At 54.0% G+C, this 27590-nt stretch overlaps 1 protein-coding gene across 4 annotated transcripts in view; it reads right to left on the reverse strand.

The window, feature by feature from the left end:
* Window positions 1–8663: 8663 nt before the first annotated feature.
* The window catches only part of UBE3B (ubiquitin protein ligase E3B), a 44094-nt gene continuing 25167 nt past the window's right edge, over window positions 8664–27590 (reverse strand). For all 4 annotated transcript variants that reach the window (XM_037052307.1, XM_037052306.1, XM_037052309.1 and 1 more), the window contains exons 19-28: window positions 25163–25282; window positions 20749–20925; window positions 20549–20659; window positions 18625–18762; window positions 18189–18254; window positions 16321–16379; window positions 13137–13319; window positions 12609–12720; window positions 9856–9948; window positions 8664–8953 (exon numbers count right to left, since the gene is read on the reverse strand). In XM_037052307.1, the coding sequence (XP_036908202.1) occupies window positions 8762–8953; window positions 9856–9948; window positions 12609–12720; window positions 13137–13319; window positions 16321–16379; window positions 18189–18254; window positions 18625–18762; window positions 20549–20659; window positions 20749–20925; window positions 25163–25282 (1251 nt within the window). In that variant the 3' untranslated portion in view covers window positions 8664–8761. The remainder of the gene's footprint in view (window positions 8954–9855; window positions 9949–12608; window positions 12721–13136; window positions 13320–16320; window positions 16380–18188; window positions 18255–18624; window positions 18763–20548; window positions 20660–20748; window positions 20926–25162; window positions 25283–27590) is intronic.

Genomic DNA, 27590 nt, shown 5'->3' on the forward strand with positions numbered 1-27590 from the left:
ACAATAACTAATAAGAGTTATAACACCACCCTATGATAAAAGGGATGTGAACTCGGTCTCTCTCTCTGATCACGGAGATGCCCACTGAGTGACTGCTGGGTGGCAAGTGTCTGCAGCGTGGGTGCCTCTCCGGGTGGGCCAGAGCGAGGTGGCACACAGTTTCATCACGCCACTCAGAATAACGTGCAGTTGGAAATTCATGAAGTAGATCTGGAATATTCCATCCAATATGTCTGGATCATGGTTGACCATGGGTGGCTGAAACCATGGGAAACAAAACCGTGGATGGGGCGACTGCTGTACCACCACCCAGCAGGGACACGCGGAGAGCTCAGTGAGGCCATTTTAAAGGACAGCACGCCCGCGGCACCCGGGAACAGCTATTACTACAGTCATTACCATTATCACTAGAATCCAAGCTCTGGCCCTGCTACTTTGCCACCTTGAGGGAGCAGTTTAATCACGCCGAGCCTCAGTCCTCACCTTTTATAACTGGTCATGCTACCAGCTTCCGAGGGTTCAGGCAATAAGCCCATGGGCCTGGCACGTGGTAGCAGCTCCAAAAAAAACGCAGCTCTTGTTGTTGAATCGCATTTTATCCTTTTCAAAGCACTTCGAACAGCTCAGGCCCAGGAGGAGCCCCGAGGCCCACGAGCAGCGCCTCCGGTCTGTCCGGACTTGCTGAGGGTGGGGAAGCAAGTGGCCTCCAGGGGGTCCGGTCCCCGCCAGACAGGGGACATGGCTCTAGCAACTCCGTGCCAAGGTGAAAGGGAGAGACGACGGTCACCGAGTTTGAGCGCCGGCAGGGATCTCAGAGACCACTGCCCCACTTTACAGATGAGGAAACTGAGGCTGAGAGGGGAGGAGGTGGGAAGTGAATACCAGTAACGGCCCCAGTTTGACCACTGGCTGTGTCTGGGCACCTTGAGAGCACCTTCCAGGCACGGGCAGCCTCATTTTATTCTGCCAACGGCCCATGAAGGTGGTGATATCACCATCATCCCCAACTTACAGAGGAGGGAACTGAGGCCCAGAGAGGAGAAGCGACTCACTCAAGGTCATGGGTCTCCAGGAGGCGGAGCGAGGCCTTAAATCCAGGCCCTGTAAACTCCATGACTGGCGTTTACTCGACACTAAGCTACACGCTCGACTGTTACCACAATGCTGGGATTCTATGTCTCCTTCGTTCACAGAACCCTACGAGGTACACACAGGTATTCTCCCCATTGCACAGGTGAGGAAACTGAGGTTCGGAGGGGTGAAGTCACGTGCTCAGAATCCCAGGGTCCACTGGGATGATGATGATGGTTTTGATGATGTAATAACCCGCTGACATCGAATGAACTCTTCGTAGGGGCGGAGCTTTCCAAACCACATCATCGTGGAAACACAGGGGCAACCTCCATGTGCACTTCCCATGCACTCCCACAGCCCCGTCGGATGGGTGTTAGAGTCTGTTTCAGATACAGATCCTGAGGCCCAGGGAGGCAGCACCTTGGCCAAACACAGTGAGAAAGAGGACAGACTTGGATTTGAACTTGAGTCTATCTACCTCCAGCACTTACCTCTTTGCAGTGATGCAGACTCCTTGACATCACCCTGTGGCTAGCAGCAGAGCCTGGACAAGGACGCTGGTCTTCCAAGTCCCACAGGGGTGGCCATCTTGGGACAATGGCGATGAAGACGTAATTGACAAGTAGGTAGGGCAGGGGAGAAGAGAGTACCATGAACTCAGGAGGGCCCTGCTGACCCCACTACATGCTACCTCTTCGAGAAGGGGGTGAGAAGCAGGTGTCAGTTTGGGGGACACAGGGGCAGAGGCAGCCAGGAGAACTGCTTAAATAAATAACAGAAAGGCATCCAGGACCTCGGAGGGTGGGGCCAGGGGACCTCTCTCCCTACACCGGATGCTCCCAAGGCATGAATCCTTTGGCTCGCACCCCTCCCCAATGAGCAGGTGCCGTTATTTACGATCACCTTGGAAGGGTCGAACAGACATATGTTGCTAAGGGTCGTTTATTCTTGTTTATAAAATTTATGGCTTCACCTCGATTACACACTGTCAACACGGGAAGGATTGGCCCCAAAGTCTCTTGCCGCATGACTGCCTCAGACGTGCGTACATCTGTTAACTCCGTAGGAGCTGTAGAGGGAAATAAGGCTGATGATAACTCAAAAGCTCGCTGTCCCGTCAGAGGTGTGGCCGGCAGGCCCTGAGAAAAGACATCCAGGTGCCTGCGTGGGAACCGAGGTTAGGGTCTGCCAGTGGCCACGCCAGGTGGAACTGGGATCCTGCCCCTGCCCGGCAATGGACTCTGTCCAGGGACATCGGGGTGGGGTCTGGGAGAGGAGGAACTTGATTCTGATGGCCCCCAGGGGTCCTGCCGCAGGACCTGGCAGCTGGAGAGCGTTCTAAGCCTGTGGCTCTCCCCCTGCAGACTTCAGCAGAGAAATGTTGACTCGTGGCTGCTGGGGGGCGGGGCGGGGGCGGGGGGAGAGCGGTTGGAGGTAGGTACAACCTTTCAGGAGGGCAATTTGGCGAGTCCTAGAAATGTGCATCCTTACGGCCCAGAATTTCCATGGCTGAGAAATTCTCCAAAGGAAACAGATACATTGGTGGAGCTATTAAGATTTTTTTCAGTGCAGTGCTGTTCATTATAGTGAAAATTTCCAAACAATTGTCTAACAATAAAGAGCTAGTTATTAAGTAAGTAAATATTTGATAATAAGGGACTATAAGAAATACCATAAAGTTGCCCTGGCTGGCACAGCTCAGTGGATTGAGCGCGGGCCTGCGAACCACCTGATCGCGGTCCGATTCCCAATCAGGGCACATGCCTGGGTTGCAGGCCAGTTCCCAGCAGGGGACTCACGAGAGGCAACCATACATTGATGTTTCTCTCTCCCTCTCTCCTTCCTTTCCCCTCTGAGTATGAATAAAATAAAAAGTTAAAAAATATACCATAAAGCTACAGAAAATGATAGTGCCTGTAGATTTATTACTATGGAAAATTACGCACAATCTATGAAGTAAAAAAAAAAAAGGGAACACCAAGTTAGCGCTGACTGGTGTAGCTCCGTGGAATGGTGTCCTGCAAACTGAGAGCTCACAGGTTTGATTCCCAGTTGGGGCACGTGCCTGGGTTGCGGGCCTGGTCCCCCACTGGAGGCGTGGAGGGGAGCAACCAATTGATGTTTCTCTTGCATGTCGATGTTTCTCTCCTTCTCTTTCTCCCTCCCTTCCCCTCTCTAAAAATAAAGAAAATCTTAAAAAAAAAAAAAAGAAAAACCAAGTTATAAAAAGACAATGGTGTTGGGGAGGACTGAGTAAGAGTTGGGGGTGGGTAGGGCAGAGGAGAGTAATGGGGGGAAATGGGGACAACTGTAATTGAACAATAATAAATTCAAAAAAGTAAAACAAAATGGTACATAATGGTTCTGACTCCTGTAAGAGACATATGTGAGTTTTTGTACCACAGAAAAAAAAACGCATGGAGCCGTTCCACGTGTTAACAATACTTATCTCTAAGTCATGGGGTTAGGGGTGTTTTAATTTTCATTTTTTGTTTGTATTTTCAATTTTTTTGGAAAACACTAAGTTTGGGTTGGATTTGACAAAGGCTTATGGTATAATAAACATCAGTAAAACACAGGGAAGAAACTGACTAGCGCTCTCCCTGTCTGCAATAAATCGTCTGCGTTCCTTGGGATGCGTGTGGCCAAGAGGAGGGTGCCCTCCGGCAGCCAAAGCCACTGGCCCCCCAGCATCTGGAAGCCCAGAGAGCAGGCCAGAACCAGCAGGTGCTGGTTCTGCTGGAGACTGCCACCTGTCGCAAGTGCTGCCCTTGGGCAGCCTGAACGTGGACGCTTGGCTTCCAGCACCCCAGACCTCCTCGGCATTCAAGGGCGCTGGTGTTCTCCAGTCCTGCGTCAGGCCTGGTCCACAGGTGCTCAGGATCTGCTAGTAAATTCCTTTCCTGTCCACACGAGGCAGAACTGGCTTTGGCTGCTTACAGCTCAACAATGGTGGTGGGAGCTGGGCAGTGTCCAACCCTCCGGTGTCACTGGGAGGTGGGACACTGGGGACAAGCCACCCAGCTTGTTCACCTGCGGCTACTGTTACAGCAAACCAAGAGGGACGACCAAGGAACTCTGGCCATCACTGCGGAAGCAGCAGCAAGTTCACTGTCACTGTTAAGGCAGTTTGGGGGCTGAGGGACAAGGCTTCATAAAGACACGGCAATCCCGGAACAGCTCTTGTTCCCAACGCACGAAGGAGCGGCTCCTCAAGCAGGCGCCCATCTCGTCCCACCTGGGTCCCTCAGTGGTGGGAGGGGGAGGCGCTGTCACTTGTTGGGACAGCTGTGCAAGTGGTGGGGGTCCCGAAACTCCTGCAGCCTCCTTCCACCTGGGGAGCTTCGGTAAGGTGGGGTGATGGTGATAAAGCAGAGCAGGCTACCTTTTCCTCAGGTTCCCCCTCTCCCATCCCGCTCTGCTTTCTAGCTCTGTAGCCGGGGACCAGTGCTGCTCTGCGGACTGTCACCTCTCCTGGTTTTGCCAGACGGGGGGAGATGGAGCTCTGGGATCCTCGGCACAGGTCCTTACGAATGCAGCAGGGCCTTGTTGGCGAAGTGGGTGTGATGGGACAGGGAAGAGCAGCATGCACAGCAGGCCCTGGACAAGGGACAGAGCAGCCCCTGGGGCTTTGCTCCAGTTTGGCCCCTTCCCTGGAAGGCTCTCCCAGCCCTCTCCGGCCTGCTGGTGCTGGGGAAGGCTCTGGAGTGTGCAGGCAAGGGTGCGGATCTTAGCCTCGGTGTGCAGACCCTGAGACCTTGGACAGGGGCTTCCCATCTGGGAACTTGTTTTCCCAGCCATGAAGTGGCTGCCTCATCAGTGTGGCACTAGGCACTGGGGGCGAGTGATCAGTATGTGTCCACAGATCTCCTTGGATTAGTTCTGCCACTCCCCCTCTCCCTGCCCCACAGTGAGCTCTGCGGGGCAGGGCAGTGGCCACATCCTTCCCATCTGTACCCCGGCACCCAGTCTGTAGATATAGGTGGCTCCTGCGTGCCTACTTGCTGGATGCGAGGACACAAGCCTTAACTTCCTGGCGGTCTGGATTCCTGGGCCAGCTCTGGCTGTGACACCTGCCAGCTGCCAGGCCCATCTGGCACCATCTGTGGTAGTGACAAAGCCATCCGGGCTGCACGGCAGACTCCACGTGGCCCCTCTCTGCCCCACACAGGGTGGGGCTCCGTTCCCTGGCCAGCATCCCTGGGTGGGACACAAGCAGATCGGTCCCTGGGGACGGGACCTCGGAGCCTGTGTCCGGTTCCAGGGCCCAATGCAGGAACAGGCTACTTCCCACAGTACTTCGGCCGCTCTTGCCAGTTCAGAAGTCCCAGGAAATGTGTCTGAGGCCTGAAGGAGTTCTGGATATACACATCAGCCAAACTCAGAGGTAATCTACCTGGCCACAAGCCGTCACACTCTCCAACAGGTGAGAGCCGCTAGACCACCAGGACAAAGGCAGGCCGATGGCCTGAGTGCGGGCAGAAACGGTGAGCCCAGCGTTCCTCCGGCTGTGCTCCACCCAACCGTCCCAAGGCCCTCGCAGGTCGCCGGTGTTAAAANGGGACCTCGGAGCCTGTGTCCGGTTCCAGGGCCCAATGCAGGAACAGGCTACTTCCCACAGTGCTTCGGCCGCTCTTGCCAGTTCAGAAGTCCCAGGAAATGTGTCTGAGGCCTGAAGGAGTTCTGGATATACACATCAGCCAAACTCAGAGGTAATCTACCTGGCCACAAGCCGTCACACTCTCCAGCAGGTGAGAGCCGCTAGACCACCAGGACAAAGGCAGGCCGATGGCCTGAGTGCGGGCAGAAACGGTGAGCCCAGCGTTCCTCCGGCTGTGCTCCATCTAACCGTCCCAAGGCCCTCGCAGGTCGCCAGTGTTAAAATTGTCCTCGTTTTAGTAAGTACGCTATTTTTTCCTAAACTTTGGACAGAAAACTTGTGATTAAAAGCCACCTTGTCACAGGATGAGGCTTTACATTTTTAGGTGGGCATGTCTCACACTGGAGACTACAGATGTATTTTGGGAACTCAAAACACGTTTTCCTTCGGCGGGGTGAGGACACTCTGTGCACAAAGCCCGCCTTGCATGAGTCCCTCCTGGGTGCCCCGGCTGGGTCCCAACTGCTACAAAAGGGCCTGTCGGGCTCTCAACACCTCTGTCCTGAATCCCTGAGTTTCAAGGCCAGTGTTCTGCTCCATCCCTCAGGTGCCCCCAGGCTGGTAGGTGGGCGGAACAGTGAGAGCTCCCAGCGGAGGGAAGAGCCACCCACAGTGGAGTTGGGAGCGTGGGCAGTTGAGACGGGTTTTCTGCCAAGTGCAAAGCTGGGTGTGTTGAACAGAATGAGACTGGCTGCATGTGCTGCGATCCGACCCTCACTACTAGAGAAGGGCTGAGCGTGTCCGGACGAAGCTGCAGGATTTACCCCGTGCACGTCTGAACGGTCTGGGTCCTTCACAACAGACACCTCCATCACCCTTACACGTGACTCCCTAAAACGTGCACTGAGGGGTCATGGCTGCCACTGGGAAGTGGGGGAAAGGGCGGGAGTGTGGATGGCACAGAGGTGACTTGACCTTTATCTGAAACGTGTGACTTCTCACAACAAAACTGGACGTGAATGTGATAAACTGTCAACCGCCCCTGCCCCTAACTCTGGTTAGGCAGGGACAGCCAGAGCCCGCGCCCTGCCCTTTGTGCCCTTTGTGGCACTTTCCTGCCACAGCCTATCCAGAGCCCTGGAGACACGGGTCCGGACTCTCGCCTTCGGGTAAAGAGCAGGACAAAGCCACTGGGTGCTGAAGTACAAATTTAATAAAGCCTTTGATCGTGTTTAGTCTGTAAGTTATCTGTGAAAACAGAAACCCCATGACTTTTTAGAGCCATCAAGAGCCATCAGGTGTCGCAGAACACTAGCTGTGAAAGTACAGATTTAGTGTTTTAAGTAGTGCATTGTTTCCAGCTGCTGAAGAGAACTTAAATGAAATCACAGACTGCCCCTCCTCATCAAAAAAAACAAAGCCCAGCCCCACATGCGGCTCCCAGGCACCGGGACTCGAGACGGGACCACGTCTCTGCACGCAGGCTGACGGTCACACAGGCCCCACGTGCACGTGCAAACCTGCGTGGCGCACACACTCACGAGCGCAGGAGAAAATGAGCGTTTATAGAGAGCAGCAAATCACAAAATCAGAGGTTACTAATAAATCTTAAATAGTAAATTCCTGTCTATACCTAAATTCCTTGCTGTCTTGTCATCAAAATAAAAACACGCAGTCTGTTCTCCAGAACCCAGGGGCACTCACGCAGCCAGGCTCAGGTGTGGACGGACCCTGGCACCCAGCACTCGCCCTCTGACAGGGGCCACAGACACGGGAAGGCTCCTGCTAGAAGGTGCTCAGGTGCTTGGGAGGGGGCGGCTCCATGGAGCAGATGAGAGACTGGGCGCCCAGGCTTCTCCCTGGCTTCAGGCTCCGTGGCGAGAGGCTGAAGGGCGAGATGAACTGGGTGGGGTGATGAGTTGTCAACACAGACAGCTACTACTGCCTCTGCCTCAATGCCCTGGAGCTAGAGTCAAGTCCTCTGGTGAAGATGGAGCATGAGGACAGGGGAGCACAATGGGTAGACAGGTAAAGTGAAGTAAAAATGAAAAAACCACCATGACAAGAAAACCAACCCAGAGGGCCGGCCATGAGTTTCCTGAGCCTTGTGAGCTGAGTCAGTGCGAAGGGCTCGGCCCCTGTGCTGAGGAAGGGCGGGTGCAAGGCCAAGGCTCTCGGGATTGTACAATCTATGGTGGCGGGACAGGTGCCTTCGGCTAATGCCTATTCCTTCCTAGGTAACCAGCAGCAAACGCGCAGGGGGAAGGCAGCTGCTCCTCAGGAATCGGCAGGCTTCGGGAACAGACAGCGCCTTCTAGAAGCGCAGCTGCTCTGAGGGCCAGCAAGTCTCCCCCGGCAAACCCGGGGTGCCAGTGTGAGCACGCAGAATGAGCCAGGGGAGGCCCCTGGCACCCAGGCCTGCTGAGGGCTCAGGGTCTCCGAGGCGAGAGCTGGGGAGGGGCTGCCATGTGGCTTCCTGTGCTCCTGGCCTCCCCTGCTGGCGCCTCGGCTTCCCTGGGGAGTGGGTGGACTCGGCTGGCTGGAGAGAGGTTGCTGGGGGTGGGACGGAGGCAGAGGCTGTGCTGGGTGCATAGAGGCTGGGCAAGGCCTTACCTGAGTAGTTTTCAGAGAGGGAAGGAGAGTGTCTCACGCAAACCAGGCTTTGTGCCCTCAGGCTGTCACGGAAACCGCCCCAGAGCCTTGGAGCGCCTGGGCCTGGTCCACGCAAAGCTTACTCAGGAAGTTGAGGAGAGAGAGACTCACAAAAAGACCCAACTACCAAAAGACAGGCCCCCCTCTGCAGTCACAGGCCTGGGCTTCAGGCCGCCAGGATGCGGGAGGAAAGAACCCACGATGGCGGAACCTGGAGGTTTATCTCTGACACCCCTGCCCATTAGTGTCACCTGGAGAATGTTGTGCAGAGTTGACATGTGCATCCCAAGTTCTTGAGGCCACAGGGGCATCTCATGGCTATAGAGAGGGTCTGGGGGCCACTGTCACGGACACTCCCAGGGGAATGCCGCCTCCTAGAGCCGAAGGTCCTGGGGAGGCCAGGGGTCCGTGAGGGCAGGCGGCCAGGGCCGGGAGCTAGGACAGCTCGAAGCCCGTGTTCATGCTGATGGCGTAGCGCAGCTTCTCTCGGAGGACGCTTTTCTTGCTGTAGTTGGGCAGCTTGAGCAGGTTGAAGCAGGTAGAGGAGGTGGGCAGACGGCCCCCAGGCTCCCGCTTGCGGATGGTGAAGAAGCCCCGCAGGACGCTGCCCAGGGTGTCCCCGGTGTCCTGCAAGCGCACACCACGGCCTGGGTTGGGAGATGCCTGGCCTGGGAGCCTGGGCAGGTGCCCAAACGGGAGGCCTGGGGAGAAGCCCTGGCCAGTGCACGGGTGTGAGCAGAGCGTGTGCACCGCCTTGGTGTGCCTGGGCCTGTGGGGTGCACACCACCACCCAGGCCGGCCCCCAAACTGAGGACAAGCTCCGAGAGGACAGTGCACAGCGACAATCCCCGACCCTCAGGCCCTGCTCAGGGAATCCTGGGTCACGTAGGCTCTAGGAAACGGGGCCTTCTGGTTAGCCACCAATTCTCGAGGTCAGAGCCAGAACACCATAAAATGTGTTAGGTCTCAACATTTCTGAGTGCAGCCTGACACTCCCCCCGACCTTGCTGGTGTGGTGGCCTGTGGCAGACTGTAATCTGGGCAGCCTTCCTGAAGCAAGTATTCTAGGGACCTGGATCCCAGGCTGCAGCCTCCTGAAATGCAGGGACGCTCGGAGGCCACCAGGCTGCTAGTGGCAGGGAGGGAGACGGTTGTAACAGGAACCAACTGCTGTTTGAGCACCAGCCCCACCGAGCAGGCCAGCCCTGCTGTGCTCACTCTTCCTTTACCGACCAGGGATGGGAGCGGCTGCCCAGATGTGCACCCGCAGGTGGCGGGTGTGGCCCTTGGGCGGGTGCCTGCTCAGTCCCCAGGCCCATGTCCTCACCTCTACCTCCCACACTGTCCCCGACCTGGAGCCCTGGCCAGACCAGTAGCTACTCAAATGCCCCCCAGCCACTCCTCCCTGAGGGAGTGAGGAGAGAGGGACTGAGAGCTGAGCAGGCAGGGCCAACCTGCTCTCCCAGCTGGCTACCGCTGACCTGCGGGGTGGGCCCAGCAGACAGTTCCCCGCCCCCCAGCAGTGGTACCTGGTCGTCAGACACTTCGACACAGCGGATGGAGAAAGGAGGCTTGAGGTAGGCGAAGCCCAGGAGTGGAGGCCTGGAGCAGCTGGTCACAAACTGCAACACAAGGTGGGGTCAGAGGGCAGCGGGGCTCATGGGCCCCACAGTCAGCTGCAATCTCTTCTTTCTCCAGTCACGGAATCATTAACTGCTGCCTGGCTGATGGGTGGAGTGTGCAAAGGTTACCGTGGCACACTTGGCCCAGAAACGGGGACATACCTGACATATCTTTGCAGGGCTGCTCACCGGCGCTAAAGCATGTGAACGCCACACCAGCAGACATGACGAGTCACCTGTGGGAGTCTGGAGGAGAACCTGCGGCCGAAGTGTCCCAAAACAATGCCAACTGCCACTGGGGGAGCGGCCTCCAGGGTGACTATCATGCCAGTGGCAGGACTCCCTGCTGACACCCTTCCTCAGAGATGCCAGCCACAAGGGCCCCAGAGAAGAGATGTGGAGAGAAGCTAAGGTGAGGGACAGAGCTGGGGTGCAGAGAGCCCTAGTGTGGGTCACCCCGCTTTGCTCCTGGCTTCCACTCAGCCTCTCAGCCCTGCAGGAGGATGTGCAGGAGTGTGCACCGGGCCCTGGCCTGCTGGTTCAGAGAGGTCTCTGTGAGCTCAGCTCCGGGGGGCCCTCTCTGACCAACTAACCTGCTCTCAGCACGCTGACCAAAACCAGGCCTCAGGTCAGCGAGGCAGGGGGCAGGCCGGGTGCTGGGCACAGCCAGGGACACCACCCTGCCACAGTCCTGGAATTCCTCGCATCTTCCCGATGGCAGCGCCCGTGCCACTGTCCTACATGTGCTGCGAGCCTGAGCCCGGGGCAGAGGCATCTGACCAACCCAGAAGTCCAAGTGATAACCCACGCAGGGGAGTCCTGACCAACCATTCGCTTCCTTTACGTCGGCATTAGCCAAAACTGCTCTTCCTTCTCTGGAGGATACAGGGACCTGCTACGTACAACAAGCTTGCTTCAAAATCCCATGGCGAGTTCAGTGCATGGGTCTTAAAATGAACATGACCATTTAAGCAGTGTTGTAACTGGGTGTGCAATTCCTGAGACCGTCCAAAGGCAGTGTGTGGGTCACGCTTCAGAACCAGGTTTTTACGAAAGAGATCGACGAGACAGATTACTGTCCTAACGGGTTTTCTTTCCCACCACAAAATCCGCAGAACGGCTCCCACTTAGAAAGCACCACTGAGTGTCCGCACTGCCAAGCGCTCGGTGGACCCAGCCCTGTCCCCACACCCCATGATGCTGTGTGATTTGGCCTGGTTTGAGGAGGAGACAGACCTGAAAGCACCTGTACATCCCAGTTCAGGTGTGCAAGCCTGCTGCCTGCCCCACGCTGGGGCTGGCAGGAGGGAGGGGCACTCTTCCCCTGGGACAGGAGGGGTAGTGGAGGACCAGGGAAGCCCTTGGATATGCCATCGTCACATTTAAAGAAAGCACAGTCACACCCACTGCCGTACAACAGGCACTGCAGCCTTGGGCGCAGGCTCTCCAAAGATACCACCTGCCCACTGCAGGGGGCAGGACTACGCGGTTAGGAGACACTGCCTTTCCTCTCTCTAGGCGAGGTGGAGACAGTTTTGCCCACAAGAGGCACCGATGGAAAAACAAGTCGATTCTCTTGACACTCAACTTTGGGAATTACGTCCGTCTGCCCCCCGCCGCACCACCCCCCCGAATCCCCTGAGATCTGTAGGGTGACCAGAGTGAGTCTGCCTCTGTGGACTGAAGTCATGGCCTCCCCTAGGGGAACAGCCTCTGCTTGGAATGACAAGCCAAGGAGAAAGAAATCCTACTGCCACCGCCACTGGTGACGATTCTGGGCATGAGGTTGTAAGACCACTGCAAAAACTCAGATGTTGTCCAAAGGAGACTATTTCAAGGAACTTAAATTTACCCCCAGAATACGGCAAAATGTCAACAATGAAACAGCATACAGAAGAGCAGATGGTCAGGTGATCTGATTCCACTGTTACAAAAGCAAACACATACACAACACACACAGAGACAGTGTGCCATCCAGTGTCCTGGGAAGACTTCACTGGTGTGTCAGTACCAAACAGTATGGTGGACACTGCGGGAACATTTTGACTTTAAAGATACCAGCCCAGGGGTCCCGGTCAATGTAGCTACAAAAGATACATTAATATCCGCCTACTTGATTGTGCGTATTTTTTTGGGTATTTTATTGGGACACCGTGTTTGTGAAACTGACGTTCACACTCATGAGAAAAAGGGCAGCACACAGAGGTAGTCCCTGGCGAGTAGAAATGGAGATTCTTTAAATCCTACACATTAGAAACAGAGATTAGGTTTGCTTGTCTCTATTTTCTTAAGGTAGCAAACACTGTTTACTTCTTTAACAAAAGGAAAGAAAGAAGAGGTATTATTAGCGAGGCCAGCCCCAGTGGAGGGGCCGGGCCAGCGCTGAGCCCTACGAGCAGGCCTGCCCGTGCAGGCCTGTGCCCACAGAGGGCGTGCAGCCGGCTCACCAGGCTCAGCGCCACGCGCCGAGGCCCTCTCTGGTTTCCACCTGACCTACCACCTAGGTCTGCCCATGGGACGGGGCATATCATCATGTTGATGATATGAGGTCCTCTGGATAATTTAACTTTTCCAGTGTAAATTACTGCATCGCTGGCCTTCCAGGTTTATGAGGCTGTCTGTGCACGCACGAACACATGTATAGGTAACATATACAATACCTTCAGAAACATGGCTCGCTCGCTGGGCGTGAAGTCGGAGGCCAGAATGTCCCAGAGCCAGATGATGACCCTGTGACTCCCATGGAAACCACCGTAGTACACCGTGTGCTTCCTGAAAACAATCCAGACCACGGTTCAGCCACCCGCAGACACAGGCGAGCGCCCAACTCGGACGGGTGGCACCACTAAACTGCTCAGTTCCCTTGCGGCTGGAAGTTCATGCCTTACGTCCCCGGAAGCTACGTGGGCAGAGAGTTCAAGAGCGGGCTGTGCTGTTCCCAACAGAAGACCCTGTAACTACTTCCTAACCCTTTAGAAAGCCCTGCGTTCCTCAAGAGCTGCTTCCACTTGTCTCTAGGCAGACAAATGGTTGAACGTCTGTTCCCAAGCACCTCGCCCCATGACCAGACAGGAGTGCATTTAGAGATGGGCTCCTGAAATGACTTTCCAAAAGGAACCCAGCAAGGGAGCAGCCTGCTTTGAAGGCAGCCTAAGAATTTCACCCTTGCCTCCTCACTCACTCCTTACTTTAAATCTTCCAGATCAATCTCAGCATTGTCACCGGAGATGAGACGCTGTAGCTCAGGGGTTGAGAACATCCGGATCCACTCGGGTTTGATAATAGAACGGAATCCGCTAATGAGGGCAGCTGTCTGGTTTTTGATTTGCGTGTGCATTCGAAAATGCGCCATCAGATGGATGTAGCTAATTCTGTTGCCAAGAAAAGAAAACAATGAAAATTAAGAGGACAGGGCAGGCTGTTCCCAGCCGGCTGCAAGATGAGTTCAGACATTTCTGAACCATTTTGCAAAACACAAACAGTACCAGAACATTTCACCAGAACAATGCAAATGACCATGATGAAAGCTCTCCTGAACAGTACTATGCTGGGTGCCGCCGTGGAGGCATTAAAACCTTCAAGGTCATTACCTCATTCGCTCCTCGAAAACGAAAAACACAGTGGGTCATACATCAGGACAACAGCCCCGTGTCAAGAATCAAAGTAGGACATTCTCCAGGTAAGGAGAAGGTCCTTTGTGGTACAAACGGTATTTTTTGGACTTGTATTTAATTTCGTCCTTTTGGGCATATAAAGGGGGACCCCAAGCCCCACCCCTCAAATTTATTTTTATAAAAAACTGTGTACTTCTTGTTACATATTGAAACTTGGGTCACCTTCATAGGCTCTTCATACGAGGCAGCACACCTATCGGGATGTTCTCTCCACTGCTCAAAGCAATTCCTGAACTCTTCAACTTTGATGCCTTTCAGTGCTTCTGTTTTTTATTTCACCTCTTCCACATCAGTGAAATGTTTCCCTTTGAGGACTTTTTTCATCCAGGGAAACATAAAAGTGTCGCCTGGGGTGAGATTGGGTGAATACGGGGCATAGGGTTCATGCTGTTTTTCGTCAAAAACTGCTGAACACTCAGTGCAGTGTGGGCAAGTGCACTTGTAAATCATTAAATAGACAAATACATTAGAAGAGTCTCCAAAAAAAAATTCACTGAAGCTGAAAGCAGCCTCTCACAACAACACCAGCTGGCACACTGATACAGATGGATTCCTAGAACACTCACCTAGTGGAGAAGCCTATACTACAAGGGGCCCCTCCTTCCAGAAGATAATTCTGTATTTTGGGGGATACCCCCTTGTAGAACAATTAAAATATAATTCAGTCCTCTAAAAAGCTTTAAAGCTGAGAAAAAGTGCTTCATGTTGAAACTTCAATCAAAGTTTGCTAATCTGGACCAAGCATCCAGGCCGAGAACAGGCCGGCCTGCAGAAAGTCCAGGTCAAGTGCAGCTGGGTTATGTTGAGCTCCAGCTGGGAAGGCGGGGCACTAACGACAGCTCCATGCAGACAGTCTTCTGGGTCTGTGCTGTGAACACATCAGTTGCACCTACAACTATGCACTGCACCACCATTCTTTGGACCAGGTTGAGTACATTCCTACAGGCGTGCCAGCATCGCTGATTCCTCGGCAAACCATCTAATTCCCGGAGATGAAAAAGCCTGAGCCCAGTCCAGGGGCAACTCTCACAATTCTGAATCAGTACAGTCCCAATAAATCGGTTGTACCCTGCGGCACTCGGATCTGAGTTACTGACCTCAAAAATATCCCTATTTTAAAAAATTATCCAATAGCAAACTTGCACATTAATGCAATTCAATATGACTTTTTCTATTATTGCTACTCCTTTCTCACACTCTCTGAAGCCGGTTACTAATACTGTTCCATTTTACCAAAAGAACATGAGGGACTGTCCCATTTACCACCTAGGAAGTACAAGATCAAATATCACCCTGAAGGAGGGAGAAACTGGCATTGCCAGGCCTTTTAAGATGGTCCGCAGAGCTGCACACCCTTGTTCTTACACTGAGGCTCCGTGCTGAGACTGTGTAAGAGGTTCTGCACACAGGGCTTCCGGGCAGGGTGAGAACCCCACTCAACACAGGCTGCACCGACCTGCTCCCTCCGGCTCCCCCACAAACAGCTCCTACCATCACCCGTGCAATCACATCTGGCAGATAATGCCAAGCCAAGGGTGGCGGGCTGTGCGTGGTGGGTCATGTATTTGATGGTAGTGACAAGCAGTGCTCTTATCCCTCAAGGCCCTCCTTTGAGCTAGACTTCCCGGGAGGTGTTTCACACACCTCATCTCACAGGAAGCCCTCTGAAGGGCTGGCTGGCGGGTGCATGGCTGGCAGAACAGGATCCGCTGGCTCTGCCGCCTTCAGTCAGCTCCTCCCAAGCAGGCTCTCTGTTCTCTCAGTTGTCAAACTGACGCTCCAGGGCCGAGAGTCAAACTGGTTGATTTTGATCCTGATGAGAACTGCCAGCCCTCACTACGTGTTTGCCTTTTCTGACTATTCAGTCTGAATAAAAGCTCCCAGGCAGGCAGACTGACCGAACCACCCAACCCAAGAGAGACAGGGTGCTCAGGAGCACAGGGCTGTCACGCGCATCTGATGCCAGGGACCCACCGGGTGGGACTGAGCTCTCACTTGTCACTGGAGAGAGCATCTGACACTCAGAGTACAGATCAGATGCACGGCTAAGCCTGGCAGTAGGAGAAGACCGAGGAAAGGGCCCATACCCACTCCTCTCGCCAGGTTCTACTGTTTTTTAGGTGAGAACAGGGCCGGGGGAGACAGCGCACTGAAGGGTTTTGCTTCTAGGTACCAAAGCAGCTGACACTTGTGATAGATTCCTAAGAGCCTGTTGTCTCTGACGACAGCTGCCGGACCTCAGAATCTCCCCGCGTCTAAGGAACCGGAGTGCTGCGTTGGAGTCCACCGCTGTGCTTTCCCAGGCACAGTGTTTTATACGACTGCCACCTGCTGCCATTGCAGAGGGATCCGCCCCTCCACGCTGTCTCTGCCTCAGGCCTCCTGGGATCAGGACGCGAGCCTGCACGGCTCAGAACCCACCCGTCCGCTCTGGAGCCACCAGTAAGTCCCTGGGATCACTGTGGCCTGGCTGCCTCTGACCTCAGAAGTGCTGCTGCAAAAAATACACTGTCAATTCTTATTTTGCAAATTGAATTTAATACAATTTTGGCCTATGAACTGTAACCAGTAAATTCCATTATGATATTTATGGCCTCTTTCTACTTCAATCTATCTTAATAAATTTTCAAAGTAAGCCCAGAGAGCCAGAATGAAGTATTTTCAAGTGGTGACCTTAAAAATCAAGTGCTATACTCACTTATTTTCATTTGTAACAGGAATGGTCTTCCCCCCAGGAACCAGTTCATGGCAAACGAGCTGGAGGAGAAGATGGGGAACAATTACTTGGGAGAACTCTAGAGGGGGAAGAAAGCTCCCTCTAGACGAGAGGGCCGACACCAACGATCATGGCAGGGCGAAGACGGGACGTGTGTGCTGACCGTCACTTTCATGGAAGCCTGGACGTGAGGGTCAGCAAGCCGGCCCTGGGTGATGGATAGAGAGGCTTCTTCCCGCCTGACCCTTGTTCAAACATGTATATTAAGGCTCTGGGATGGTGTGGAGGGAGAGTATTAGCACCGAGGAGCACAGTAGGATAACTCAATAAATGTTGGTGCACTCACACCCTGGAATCCTGGGCAGCTGTTAAGAAATGTGATGAAAATGTATACTATTGAAAAGGTGGGGGAGGAGGGGGAAGTGTGCATGCATTGTTTTAGTTACACACACACACACACACTGACGAGTGTACCCAGGGAGAAAAACCCAGAAGGACACAGCCCCGGTAACAGTGGCACTGTCTGGGCACCACCAGCACTACAGGTGGTTTTCATTTTCATCTTTATGCTCATGTTATAGCCAATATTTCATTAGAAGTTTGCATGAATTTTAGTTAGGAAGGAAAATTAAGGATGTCAGGAGGAAGACTCAAAATCTGATTAAAGATTTGGGAATGCTACAGAATCAACTGCTTTCCTCATCTTCAAGGACTTCTGTGGGTCACCTGAAAAACTCAAAGAGTGAATTCACTGTTTCAAGGCTCATTTTCATAGAATTCTATTACTGTTACTCTAAAGACACAGAGAACTTAAAACACAGCGACCCCTAGAGCCGCTGCTGTGTACACGGTGGGACACGCCGGAGGATCTAAAGCTAAAAGGGCCCTCAGGAGTTGCCCAGCCTGGTGTCTCCCATAAAGGGTCCCTGGGAACACTCTGTCTGTGAGCTGTGACCTTCAGACGGGTTCTGTGCGAGAGGTTCTGTGATCAATGAGCTGGAAGAGCCGAGGTTACGTCACGACACAAGGCTTCTCGGAGCCCTCAGGCCAGCATGCGCGGTAGCTCTTCAGCAGGATGGTGGGGCACGCAGGCATTTACAGAGCATCGGAGACACTGGTCCATCAAGGGCTCACAGTCAGCCAACAGTACTTCTCTGAGGTAAGGGAACTGTGGCTTGGGGAGACCCAGTGACCTCTCTTGGGCGACAGGCAGGGCTCCAGGAAGCCAGCCCTGCACTACGAGCTCACGGCATGGTCTCTCCAGAGCAGCCCTTAGGCTTTGTGCACACAGACCCTGTGCAGGTGTCCACTGGGACCCAACGGGAAGGGCCGTGGGGCACATGCGAGGAGCACTGAAAGGGCAACCTCGGGAGGCAACAGCTCTGCCACCTGCTTCCAAGGGTCTCTTCTTTCTGCTCTGCTCTTCATGACCAGTCGGAACACACAGGATTCTGTTAGGGGCACTTCTGCTCAGTGCCTTCCTGCCCCTTTCTAAGTCCCAGTCCTCCCTGTGTGACCACTGATCCTCACCATAGTAACGAAAAGCAGTGTTACAAACAGGGAGGTGCGGCTTCCATCTGGAATGACCCAGAGTGCGACCTCACAAGAGATCTCAGCAGATCTAGGGCCGGGCAGGCAATAGCCAAGTCAGCTGGGCTCGGGGCAGGAGGAACACCCTCCCCCGGCAAGGTGGGGCAAGGGGGAGGGGATGGACACAAGAGGCAGAGGGAAGAGGGGCTGCTCAGACAGGCCCTGCATCTGCGGACCTGCAGGGGGCAGCACTGGGAGCAGGGCAGGCCCCAGGAGGCCTGCAGAGGGAGAAAAAGGAGCCCAGACAGAGGCCGACCTACCTGACCCATGACGTCCTCGTCGTAGGACAGCGTCAGGCCCAGGTCGGCGATGTCCCCATCGTAGCGCTAATACAAGAGAGAAGGGGAAGTGTTAGGACCCACGAGGGCCATGTCCTTGCAAACTGAACACTCCTGCCCACCGAGTCTGTGTGTGTGCTAACTGCCGTGGCTGCTGTGCAGCCTGAAGCGAAGGCAAAGGCCACACTGATCACCTCAAGGAAGGACACCAGGGGCATCCTGTCAGTCCTGACAGGCAGCTCCCAGAGGGCACGTGGGGACCTGCAGGGGGTGGGGGCCACAAAGTGGGTGTCTTTCCCGAGGCAAGAAACCTTTTGTTGCCATACTGATCCCTGTGGGGTTCACTTCCCCCTGCAGGGTTCACTTCCGTGTCTTCCTGCCAGCTCCCCCCCCGCCCCCCCCACCATTGCACACTGACCTTAATGGAAGTGAGGTTCTTATAGAACTCGGAGTCCAGGGAAGGCAGCTCGTCCACAGAGCTGTAGAAGACGCTGTGGTGGTGCCCGAGCAGCTGGCTCAGGAAGAAGGACGCGAAGGGCACGTCCACCACAATTCCCTGGGCGGGGGGAGAGGAGACTGAAGCTTGCCATCGACATCTGCCCAGGCTCTGTCTCAATAACCGCATTGGGCCAGCTCAGGCTGCAGCGGGCGCCAAGAGCATCCCGAGGCACTTCCTAAAATTTCAATCTGGACGATACTTCCCCATCATGTATCAAACACAACTGAGTAAGGGGTTAAGGGCACAGCCTTTCAAGCTACACAGCTCAGGGATCAAACCCCAGCTCTGCTGCTGCCTGGCCACGGGGCGTTGGGTTTTTCCTCTGTAAATGAGTAACAGTGCAGCCACTGTAAGAATTAAAGGGGCAAGGTGTGGGGAGCCCAGACGACAAGGCTCTCACCCAGAGGCAGAGCGGGGGAAGCCCAGGGGAGATGCCCCACCTAGACCTACAACGCACAAGGCCTTTGGTCCACAGGCATGAACACGGATCTGTGGTCATGGCACCATGTGAGAGGGAAGGGGGAGGGATGAGATCAGAGAGGCAGGCAGGGCCAGATCAGAAAGGGCTTCCTAAGCCTCCCGGAGTCTGGATTTCATCTTAAGAGCGGCAGGGAGTGTGTGTGTGTGTGTGTGTGGTGGGGGGGGGCGGCAAGGCTCTCAGCAGAGAGGTGCCGCATTTGTAGGACACCAGGAAAACTGCCCACAGCGCGTACCAGGGCAGCGGCTGAAAGGGCAGAGAGAGGTGTATGCATTGGGGAGACTTCAATGGGACAGTAAGTGAGGCTCCATCAAGGCCTATCACAGCGGAGCAGGAAGGCTGTATGAGCTAACGGGTGCTGCTCCTCACTCAGGCCCAGCATGCCCTAGTTCCTTTCATCTGCACTATTATCATTACTGTTGCCTGAGCCCACAGTGAAGGCCACAGAGACAGGCCACTGACAGGCTTCTGCTACAGCTCCACTCCCTCCGAGGAGCAGGAATCGCAGGGCGCCGGGTCAAAGGCCGCCAGACGGAGCGCTTCAGCTCAGCTCATGGCGGAGGGGCCCAGGCCTCAGCAGGGCCTGCGGAAGTCCACAGTGCCTGACCCCGTGGCACCGAGAAGAGGAAGCCCAGACACCCTTCCTCTGAATAACAGCAAGGATGGCAGCTCCACTCTCCCCATGGCCAGGTAACAGGCAACATAGGCGTTTTACCTATATTACCTCATTCGCCATCTACAGTAATCCAATAACGCAGCTTCTGTCAACCGCACTTTACTGTGAGAACGGCAACGTAAAGAAATGCACAGCCCTGCAGCAGGTGGGGGAAGACCAGGCTCGACCAGCCGCCGTGGGCTACGCCCTACCTCCATGCTTCGCCTGCAGGCATCTCCCTTTGAAGCACTCACTCAAATAACATAAGATTTTTTAAACAATTGTAACAACTGTCAAACACCATAAAACATGGCTCACCCATCACTGTGGAGCCCTGGCCCTGGCACCACTCCCCGACCCCTTGGGGAGGCAGGCGGCTGGTTTAGGACTCAGCTGGCCTGGGTCCGAATCTGGATTCTACCACTAACTAGCAATGAGACTCTCGACAAGTGACTCCGAAGCCACTGTCCTCTACCCGAGTAGGAACAGGACAGCTGCTGCCAAGCCACAGGAACGTTGAGAGGACTGAACAATAGACAGAAAGCACTGAGTGTTTCCGCACAGCGATCTTGTTCCTGCCCCTTTCCTTGGTTTTGTCCCAATGAAAGGCAGTTTACACGGGTAGGCCTGTCCATGTAAGTGCATACAAGCCCACGGTACTTCTCGCGTCTTATCTTCCTTTTCACTTCAGGGCTCCTTCACATGCCTACCTCATACACAGCTTTCCCCAGCATCTTGCCCACAAACTCAAAGAGCTGCAGGTAATTCTCATGAATGTAAGATGTGGGAGAAGGGTAGAGTCTCTCATCCCCACTGGTGGTCTGCAAGGCAAAAAGACGGACAGAGACAGAGGTTAACAGCCTTGTAACGAGCAAACCCAGGCCTTCGCTTCGCTGCTCCCCTTAAATACCTTGAACAGGTTGAGGGCCGGGTCAAACACCCTCTTGATGATCTCTTCCAAGAACTCCTTGAAAACGCCGTCTTGGTCAATCCCCGCCTCGTCCACCCCTAGGTCATTGACGAACTTCACGCGGATCACGCCCTTCATGGCGTGCTGCGAGAGCTGCCGGAGCTGCTCATAGCCATCCTGCGGGGGCAGAATGACGGCCCGTCAGAACCTGAGGCCTGCTGCCCGACGCAGGGCGCCCTCCACACGTGCACCAAATGTGCAAGCCAGGACGCATGGGTGCAGAAGGGCAGGCCTCACCCCCGTTGAAACGACAGCCTGGTAAAAAGAGTCCGCTCACAGGCACATGACTTTCCCACTCTTTGGCAAGGGGAGGCTGCCCTTGAGGGGACTCAGGGCAGTGAGACAGGAAACTGGACGAGTCATGATAAGGTCTCGTCATCAGATGGGATGAAACCAGGATAAGATCCCACCCCTCTATTTTAACACTGAGTTATCTTTCAGCTCTTGGTAAAAATCAATCAATCAATCAATCACACTCACAGGCTGCTAGAAGATGAAAACTAAAAATACCCTCCACCCTCAACTCCTAGTACCTTTCCCCAGATCAGGAAAGGGCTTGTGACTCATGCTGAGGAATTTCAACCACATCCCAAGGGCAACGGGGAGTTAAAGCAGCATTTATGCAAGGAGCAACAGGGCTGGCCTTCCGTCTTGGAAGGATCTTTCTGCTGGCAGATCAGATGCATGGCGGCGACAACGCAGAAAGCAGGGAGACGGGGTGCAGGGGTGACGCTGGGCCTGGACGAGGGCAGGGGCGGGGGAGAAGCCTCAGCACACCTCTGGCTCATGTCCAGCTGTCTCAGCACATGCAGCCATTCAGCACATCTCCCCCAGTCCAGAAACCTCGACACAACTCCAGCATTCTGCTAAATCGTTTCATTTAGTTTGCCTCTGGATTACGGTCTGCTGAGGCCTTCCTGGCTCCTGAGTCTGTCATCTGACGTACATACTTCCGGCATGTGCATGCCAATGAGCAGCTGCTTAGGTCTCCATGTCAGGGGTTGGAAAACACAGCGCCCGAATGGGACAGGACCCAGGGAGGGGTCCTTCTGCCCAACATAAGGCCCACTCAGCAGGGTGAAACCTACGTCTTCAGATGCCATCATGAAAGCAGCAAATCAACCACAGCATCCTACTGAGGCCACCCCACGTTTCTCCCTCAGTCCCAGCTGCAGTGCTCTCAGATGTTTTGCTGACATAAGAGCCACCATCTCCAAGGCTCCACCCATCTGCCACTCTGGCTCCTTTTCACAAAGCAAATGAAGCCAGTCCAGCAAGACCTGTTTTGGGAAACCCTTGCTGGCTTCCTGCTGATCACAGTTCTCTTGTGTTCACCTGGATCCAAAGGGCTGTCCTATTGTGGCACCCAGTCTCACTCAGGGCTAGGCTCCAAAGCTAGTGAGCATGAAAAGAAGTACCTCTGAACTCTCCCAAGTCACCTGAGGGCACAGGAACACGATTTTGACTGCACGGTCCTGAAAAGTACGTTTATGCACATGAAGTTTGACTACCATTAAGTTACATGAAAAGAAGGGAAAAACAGGAAGTCACCACGCAGCTGCTGCAGCATTTAAACTGTTCTGCCTAAATTTAAGATAATCATTCTGGCACTGAATCGGGGACCAGCAGAGAATACAGACACGTCCTGCTTGCCTGCAGGGTCTTCTCCATTCTGCTTTAAAATGCCACCGCCCTGACCTTCACACACGTGGGCAGGTGCTCCGGCTACGCGGGTTCAATGACAAGGTGTTCGTGAAAGCGCTCAGCATGAAGAGCAGCACACGGTAGGGCCCACGGAATGTTTGCTGGACTCAAATTTCCATCTGACTCCATCAGACCCGTATCAGCCTCCTCCTTGAAAAGTCGTAAAGGGGAACTGGCCACCTGCCTCCTCTGACGTGTTTCCCGTTGCCCGCACCGCATAGTTGGAACAGTCTTCGTGGTGTGAAGACTAGAACTTGCCCCCCGGGAAGGTAAGTGGGAGTGAGGCATTCCTCTTCTCTGCTGCCTCTCAAGGAGCGGACACAGAGCCCTGACCTGGGGGAGGGAGAGCTGGTTTTGTCCTTCAAGGCCCGACATCCGAGTGACCCTGATGGAGAATCTGAACTTCTCTGGCCTTCATTCTGCTACTGACAGGGTGAGGGGAAGGGGTTGGGAAAGAGTATGTCTATGGCTCCTCCTGTTCTGAAACGCTAACGTTCCAGGCCCAGTCCCCCCTCTGTGAGGGGTGCCTTCCCACAGGACTAACACCTGGACCCCAACCAGAGAAAAGGAAACAGGAAAAAAGCCTTGGATAGCACGACTCCAACATCAGCTTTTGGATGCCCCCTTGTGTTCAAATCAAGCAAAGGCCACTGGGCTCCTGTTCTAATAATCAAACCACCAGGTCGTACCACCGATAACTGAATAAACAACCCTCTTCTTCCTGTTCCTAATTCAATAGGAACACCACTGGTCAGTGTCATAACAAGATACTTCTAATGGGATGTAAAGAATAAAAGCCTAAGACAGACGCCCCTCCTCTGATGTCCCTGAATGATGTGTTTGAGAAGCGGGCTCAGGTAACCAGGATGTCAAGTGACTTTCCTATAAGTGACTTGAGAAGGGGGTTAGGGACTCTGTCACTCTCAGGTAACATCAGAGGCTCTATCAACCCAGACTTCCTGTGGGTGCTGGTCACACTGCAGGGGGGTATGATGGGTGGTGGGACCAAGAATTCTAAGAGACAGGACAGGTGCATCTGAAGAAAACGCTGGAGAAGTGAGTTTCTGTAATGCGATTGGGCTTCTTCCCCTTTGGTCAAAGGTGAGATTGCAAACTGGTGGCCCACAGGCTGAATTCAGCTGGAAGACAGGTGTTATCTGACCTTCCGGTACTTTATAAAAATTCTTTAGTTCCCAACATAGAAAATCTGGGGATTTTACACAAAACCCCTAATTTTGGTCCTGTCCTAAACAATGGGAGCATCATGGAGCCCAAATCTCCAGTAGTCACTTGGGGAGCTGAGTGTTTTGGGGGGCACATGTTCTCCACCTGCCCGCTTCCTGCTGCTCCCCAACACTAGGGCTGGACACCTGTTGTCATCCGTCAGCTTGTTTATGAGGAGGCCTCTCTTAAGTAGCCTTACCTAGACCAAGGGCTGTGTTTTAAGAAAACCAGGACAGAGCAGTGGAAGGGAAGGCTATCTCCATTTGTTTAGCACGCAAACAGGGTGCTCCTGCGCTGAGCCAGCTTTACGCATTCCTGTGGCCCACGGGGTGCCTGTGGGCACCTGCATTTCTTATGGCTGCTTTTCACAATGGCAGGCATCTCATCTGTCTCCCTCTCCCTGGCAGACCTCGGTGTCTGTCACCAGTGGCCAGGGGAACTAAGGCAAGCTCTGCAGGAAAGACCCTGCAAGGGAGAAAGTAAAAGTGCACAGGGCGGGAAGGCTGCAGCCACAGCCATCTGCTGGACATCTGGCCACCAGCTGTCCTGGGATCCCGCGATGGCCCGACACTGCTCAACCTTCGAATGAGGAACTGAGGCTGGACTGTGATGAAAGGCCTAAGGAGCAGGCATGGGCCAATGAATCAGGCCAATCATCCCTGGGAATGGGTCCTTGGGGCTCGGTCACCAATCCCAGGGACTGGCAGGACCACCAATGCTGGCAGGACCGGGACGTGCAGGCAAAACCCTGGGCTCCAGAGGGTGTGGCACACACAAGGCAGATAGGTAGACACTTACTGTGACAATGTTCCAGCCGATGGTAGCCAGGGTTTTGTGCCAACAAGATCAATATATTATGACAATTTTCTGACGCATGGAAGTAAAGTGTTTTGAGGACAGGCACCTATTTCTAATTCACATGAAGTTGCCACAGAGCGGTAATCCTGGACACTGGCTTTGGCTACGGTGGGCCACTCCCTTGCATCTCGTAACTTTACGTCTACGAGGAACTCCTAGTTCTGTGACATGCATTTCCCAGTACAGCTCAGTCAACCTAAGTCCTCCCACACCCACAGCTGGGGCTGGGCAGAGTGCCGGGGACAAATGGAGGTTGCAGGGACGTGAGAGTATCTGCATAACGCACTTCCTGTCCTCATTTCAGAGAGGCACCAAGTGTCTGATACTTTACCCCAGGGGCCCTCCCATGAAAAGGTAAAGAAATATTACACTGCAGCCCCCAGCACTGAGGACGGGCTTAATCAAGCAGCTCTCAGTGCACAAGCAAGACAAACGGCCACCTCCCTGCCTCCAGAGCCTTGATTTCAGTGTCATTAGATCAGGGAGTGACAAGAACAGTTCAGAAGCAACAAATCAACCATTAATGCTCCTACAGGTTACAGAGCACAATTCTTCGGGGGCTTCTCACCTCCAACATCCGGGACCGGCGGATAGTAATGTGAGTGACGTGAGGGGAGGCAGAGCTGGTCTCGACAAGCCCCAGTTTCTCCTTCTCCTTGGTAACCATGTTGCGGAACAGGAGAACCCTCTGCAACAAAGGCAAGACCAGAAACAGGGTCAAAACCGAGGTCTCCCTAGAGCACACTGCACACACCTAACGAAGTGTGAGTCACATGAGGTGCCCCCAAAACAGGGCACTTCCACATGGGCTGCCAGTCAGAAGTACCCTGGGGGAACAGAAAACATTCCCCAAAACATGACTGGGAATCAGAACGATGGCTGAACTCCTGGCAAGGAGTAACAGTTCCAGGAAGAGTGACCCGGCTGCAGCTCGGGCCCAGTTAAAAAGAAATCACCTCCTGTTCAGTCAATAATCTACCATAACAATCTGGCAGCCAGACAAGTTACAGAGGTGGCTATATACAACCATGCCTGCTTTAAAGGAAATCAATATTATAAACTTAACAAACAGAAACATTTCAAAGGTAATTTTTTTCACTGTCAGAATTCTTTAAAACCGACCCTACAGAATAAAGGTTCCCGACCTCCTATCTGCCTCCTCTGGGCCCCCAGGCACATTCTGTCTCACTAGTGACATCTGTCGATGACCGTGTGAAAGCACCTTCTCTCTCCTTTCTCCAGGTTCCCAGGGGCCCCTTTGGCAAGCACTAACGCTCTGCCCCGTCCTGGTTTTGAGAATTGCTGCTGTAGGAGCGTTCAAACAACGATGGGGACAGCCTTATTTTCCCAAGGGGGGAAAGAGGGATTTTATGAGGCCAGAACGAAGAGACTCAATGGCAATCTTAAGCAGAATTCCCAAAAGGAAAAAAGCCCGGTGAGGACTGGGACACAGCCTGGAGTGTGTCCCAGAGGCTCCCTAACAGCTCAGCATTCTTTCACCGCACGCCCAGGCCACAAGCAATCCTTACAGTTCCACGTAGTTAACCACTTAACTGTTTACGTGCATTTATGTGCTAAGAAATTAATAGCTGTATTTAAAAATACACATATATTGAAATAGATTTTTAAATTTCATTTTTAAAAGCCAGCTTAGCAAGCCTGACATCACTGAAAAGTGCTGAACTGTGGTCTGGAGCTGGCACTTCATACAGAGTGAGGGCAACGGACCTCACTGCGTCCCCAGAAAACTTATAACCTCCTGTGACAACCCAGCCGCCCCGCACATGGTTTGTGAGCTGCAGACAGAGCGGGGACCCCGGCTGCACAGCACGGGAATGCCATAGCCCAGGGCTGCCTTCCCAGACACACGGGCCCTGGCTACGGCGCTGCGTGTGAAGTCAGACTCTACACACCGGGCTAGGCCCAGGGGACGAAGGCTGAAAACCACTTCAACGAGGAACAGTAGTTGGGGAAGGCGGCTAACCCCTGACAACAGGAGGCCCAGAAGACAAATCTCAGAAGAGAGGCGATCCCACCCTTAGCGGCCAAGGGGGAGAAGTTATAGAGAAGTCGGCCAGCCGAAGGCGAGGAAGAGCGCCCCATTCCTGGGCCGCCTCGCACAGCTGCTCGTTCTCTCTCTGGTCAGGGGCGGGGAGACTGCTGGAAGGCTCTCTCACAGAGTGCACATGTGGTGACGTCATCTCCATGAGGTCCCTCACCTCTGAGAGGCTCTGCTGTCTAGTGCAATATGAATTTAAACAGGAACATCCACTTGTGAACCAAGCTGGATGGTAAAGAATGACTAACGTTCAGTGTTACCATCAAGGTCAAAACCATGTCAGAGAACCGTGAGGAGGAAGTGTCTCTGGAAAGTGAGACTTAATTTGTAAAAATGTGACTGGTCCACTGGCCTTGAGGAGTCACAGACGCCTCCCGTGCTACCTGCTTGCGGCTGACCTGGCAGCACTGCCCAGACCTGCTGTTGCCAGGTTTCTACCTCAGGGAAGGCCGCCCCAGGCACCCAAACCAGACCCCGGAGCATCATCTGAGCTCCTTCCCTGCTCCTGCGAATGTTGCTGTTCTCCCCGCCTGCAGTGCTGCCTCCTGACTTCATTGTCTTCCGACTGCTGTGGCCCCACTGAGTCCAGGCCAGACTGCCTCTAGCCGGGGCCTCACATGACACCCACAAGGACTTTCAGAAACAGCTCTCACCAGGTGCCTCCAAAGCTGAAAGCTCTCCAATGGCTTTGGACAGAATCCCAGTTCCTGTCCTTGGTGGACAAGGCCCTTCTTACTCCAAGAGGTCCTACAGACCTCTTTAACTTCTTCACTGCCTCCTTGTATCCCCTCCCAAGAGCACTGCACTCACTCTCACCTGAGGCCTGTGAACGCTGCCCACTGCTGCCCGTGCCCCTGAACCCCTGCTGGGATCCCGCGGCACCCACCCCTGCGACACACACCCCACTCTACCAGAACTGCCGGTTTCCACTGCCTTC

This window comes from Sturnira hondurensis, unplaced genomic scaffold, assembly GCF_014824575.4.
Source record: "Sturnira hondurensis isolate 20B ecotype Veracruz unplaced genomic scaffold, ASM1482457v3 Scaffold0007406, whole genome shotgun sequence".
NCBI lineage: Eukaryota > Metazoa > Chordata > Mammalia > Chiroptera > Phyllostomidae > Sturnira > Sturnira hondurensis.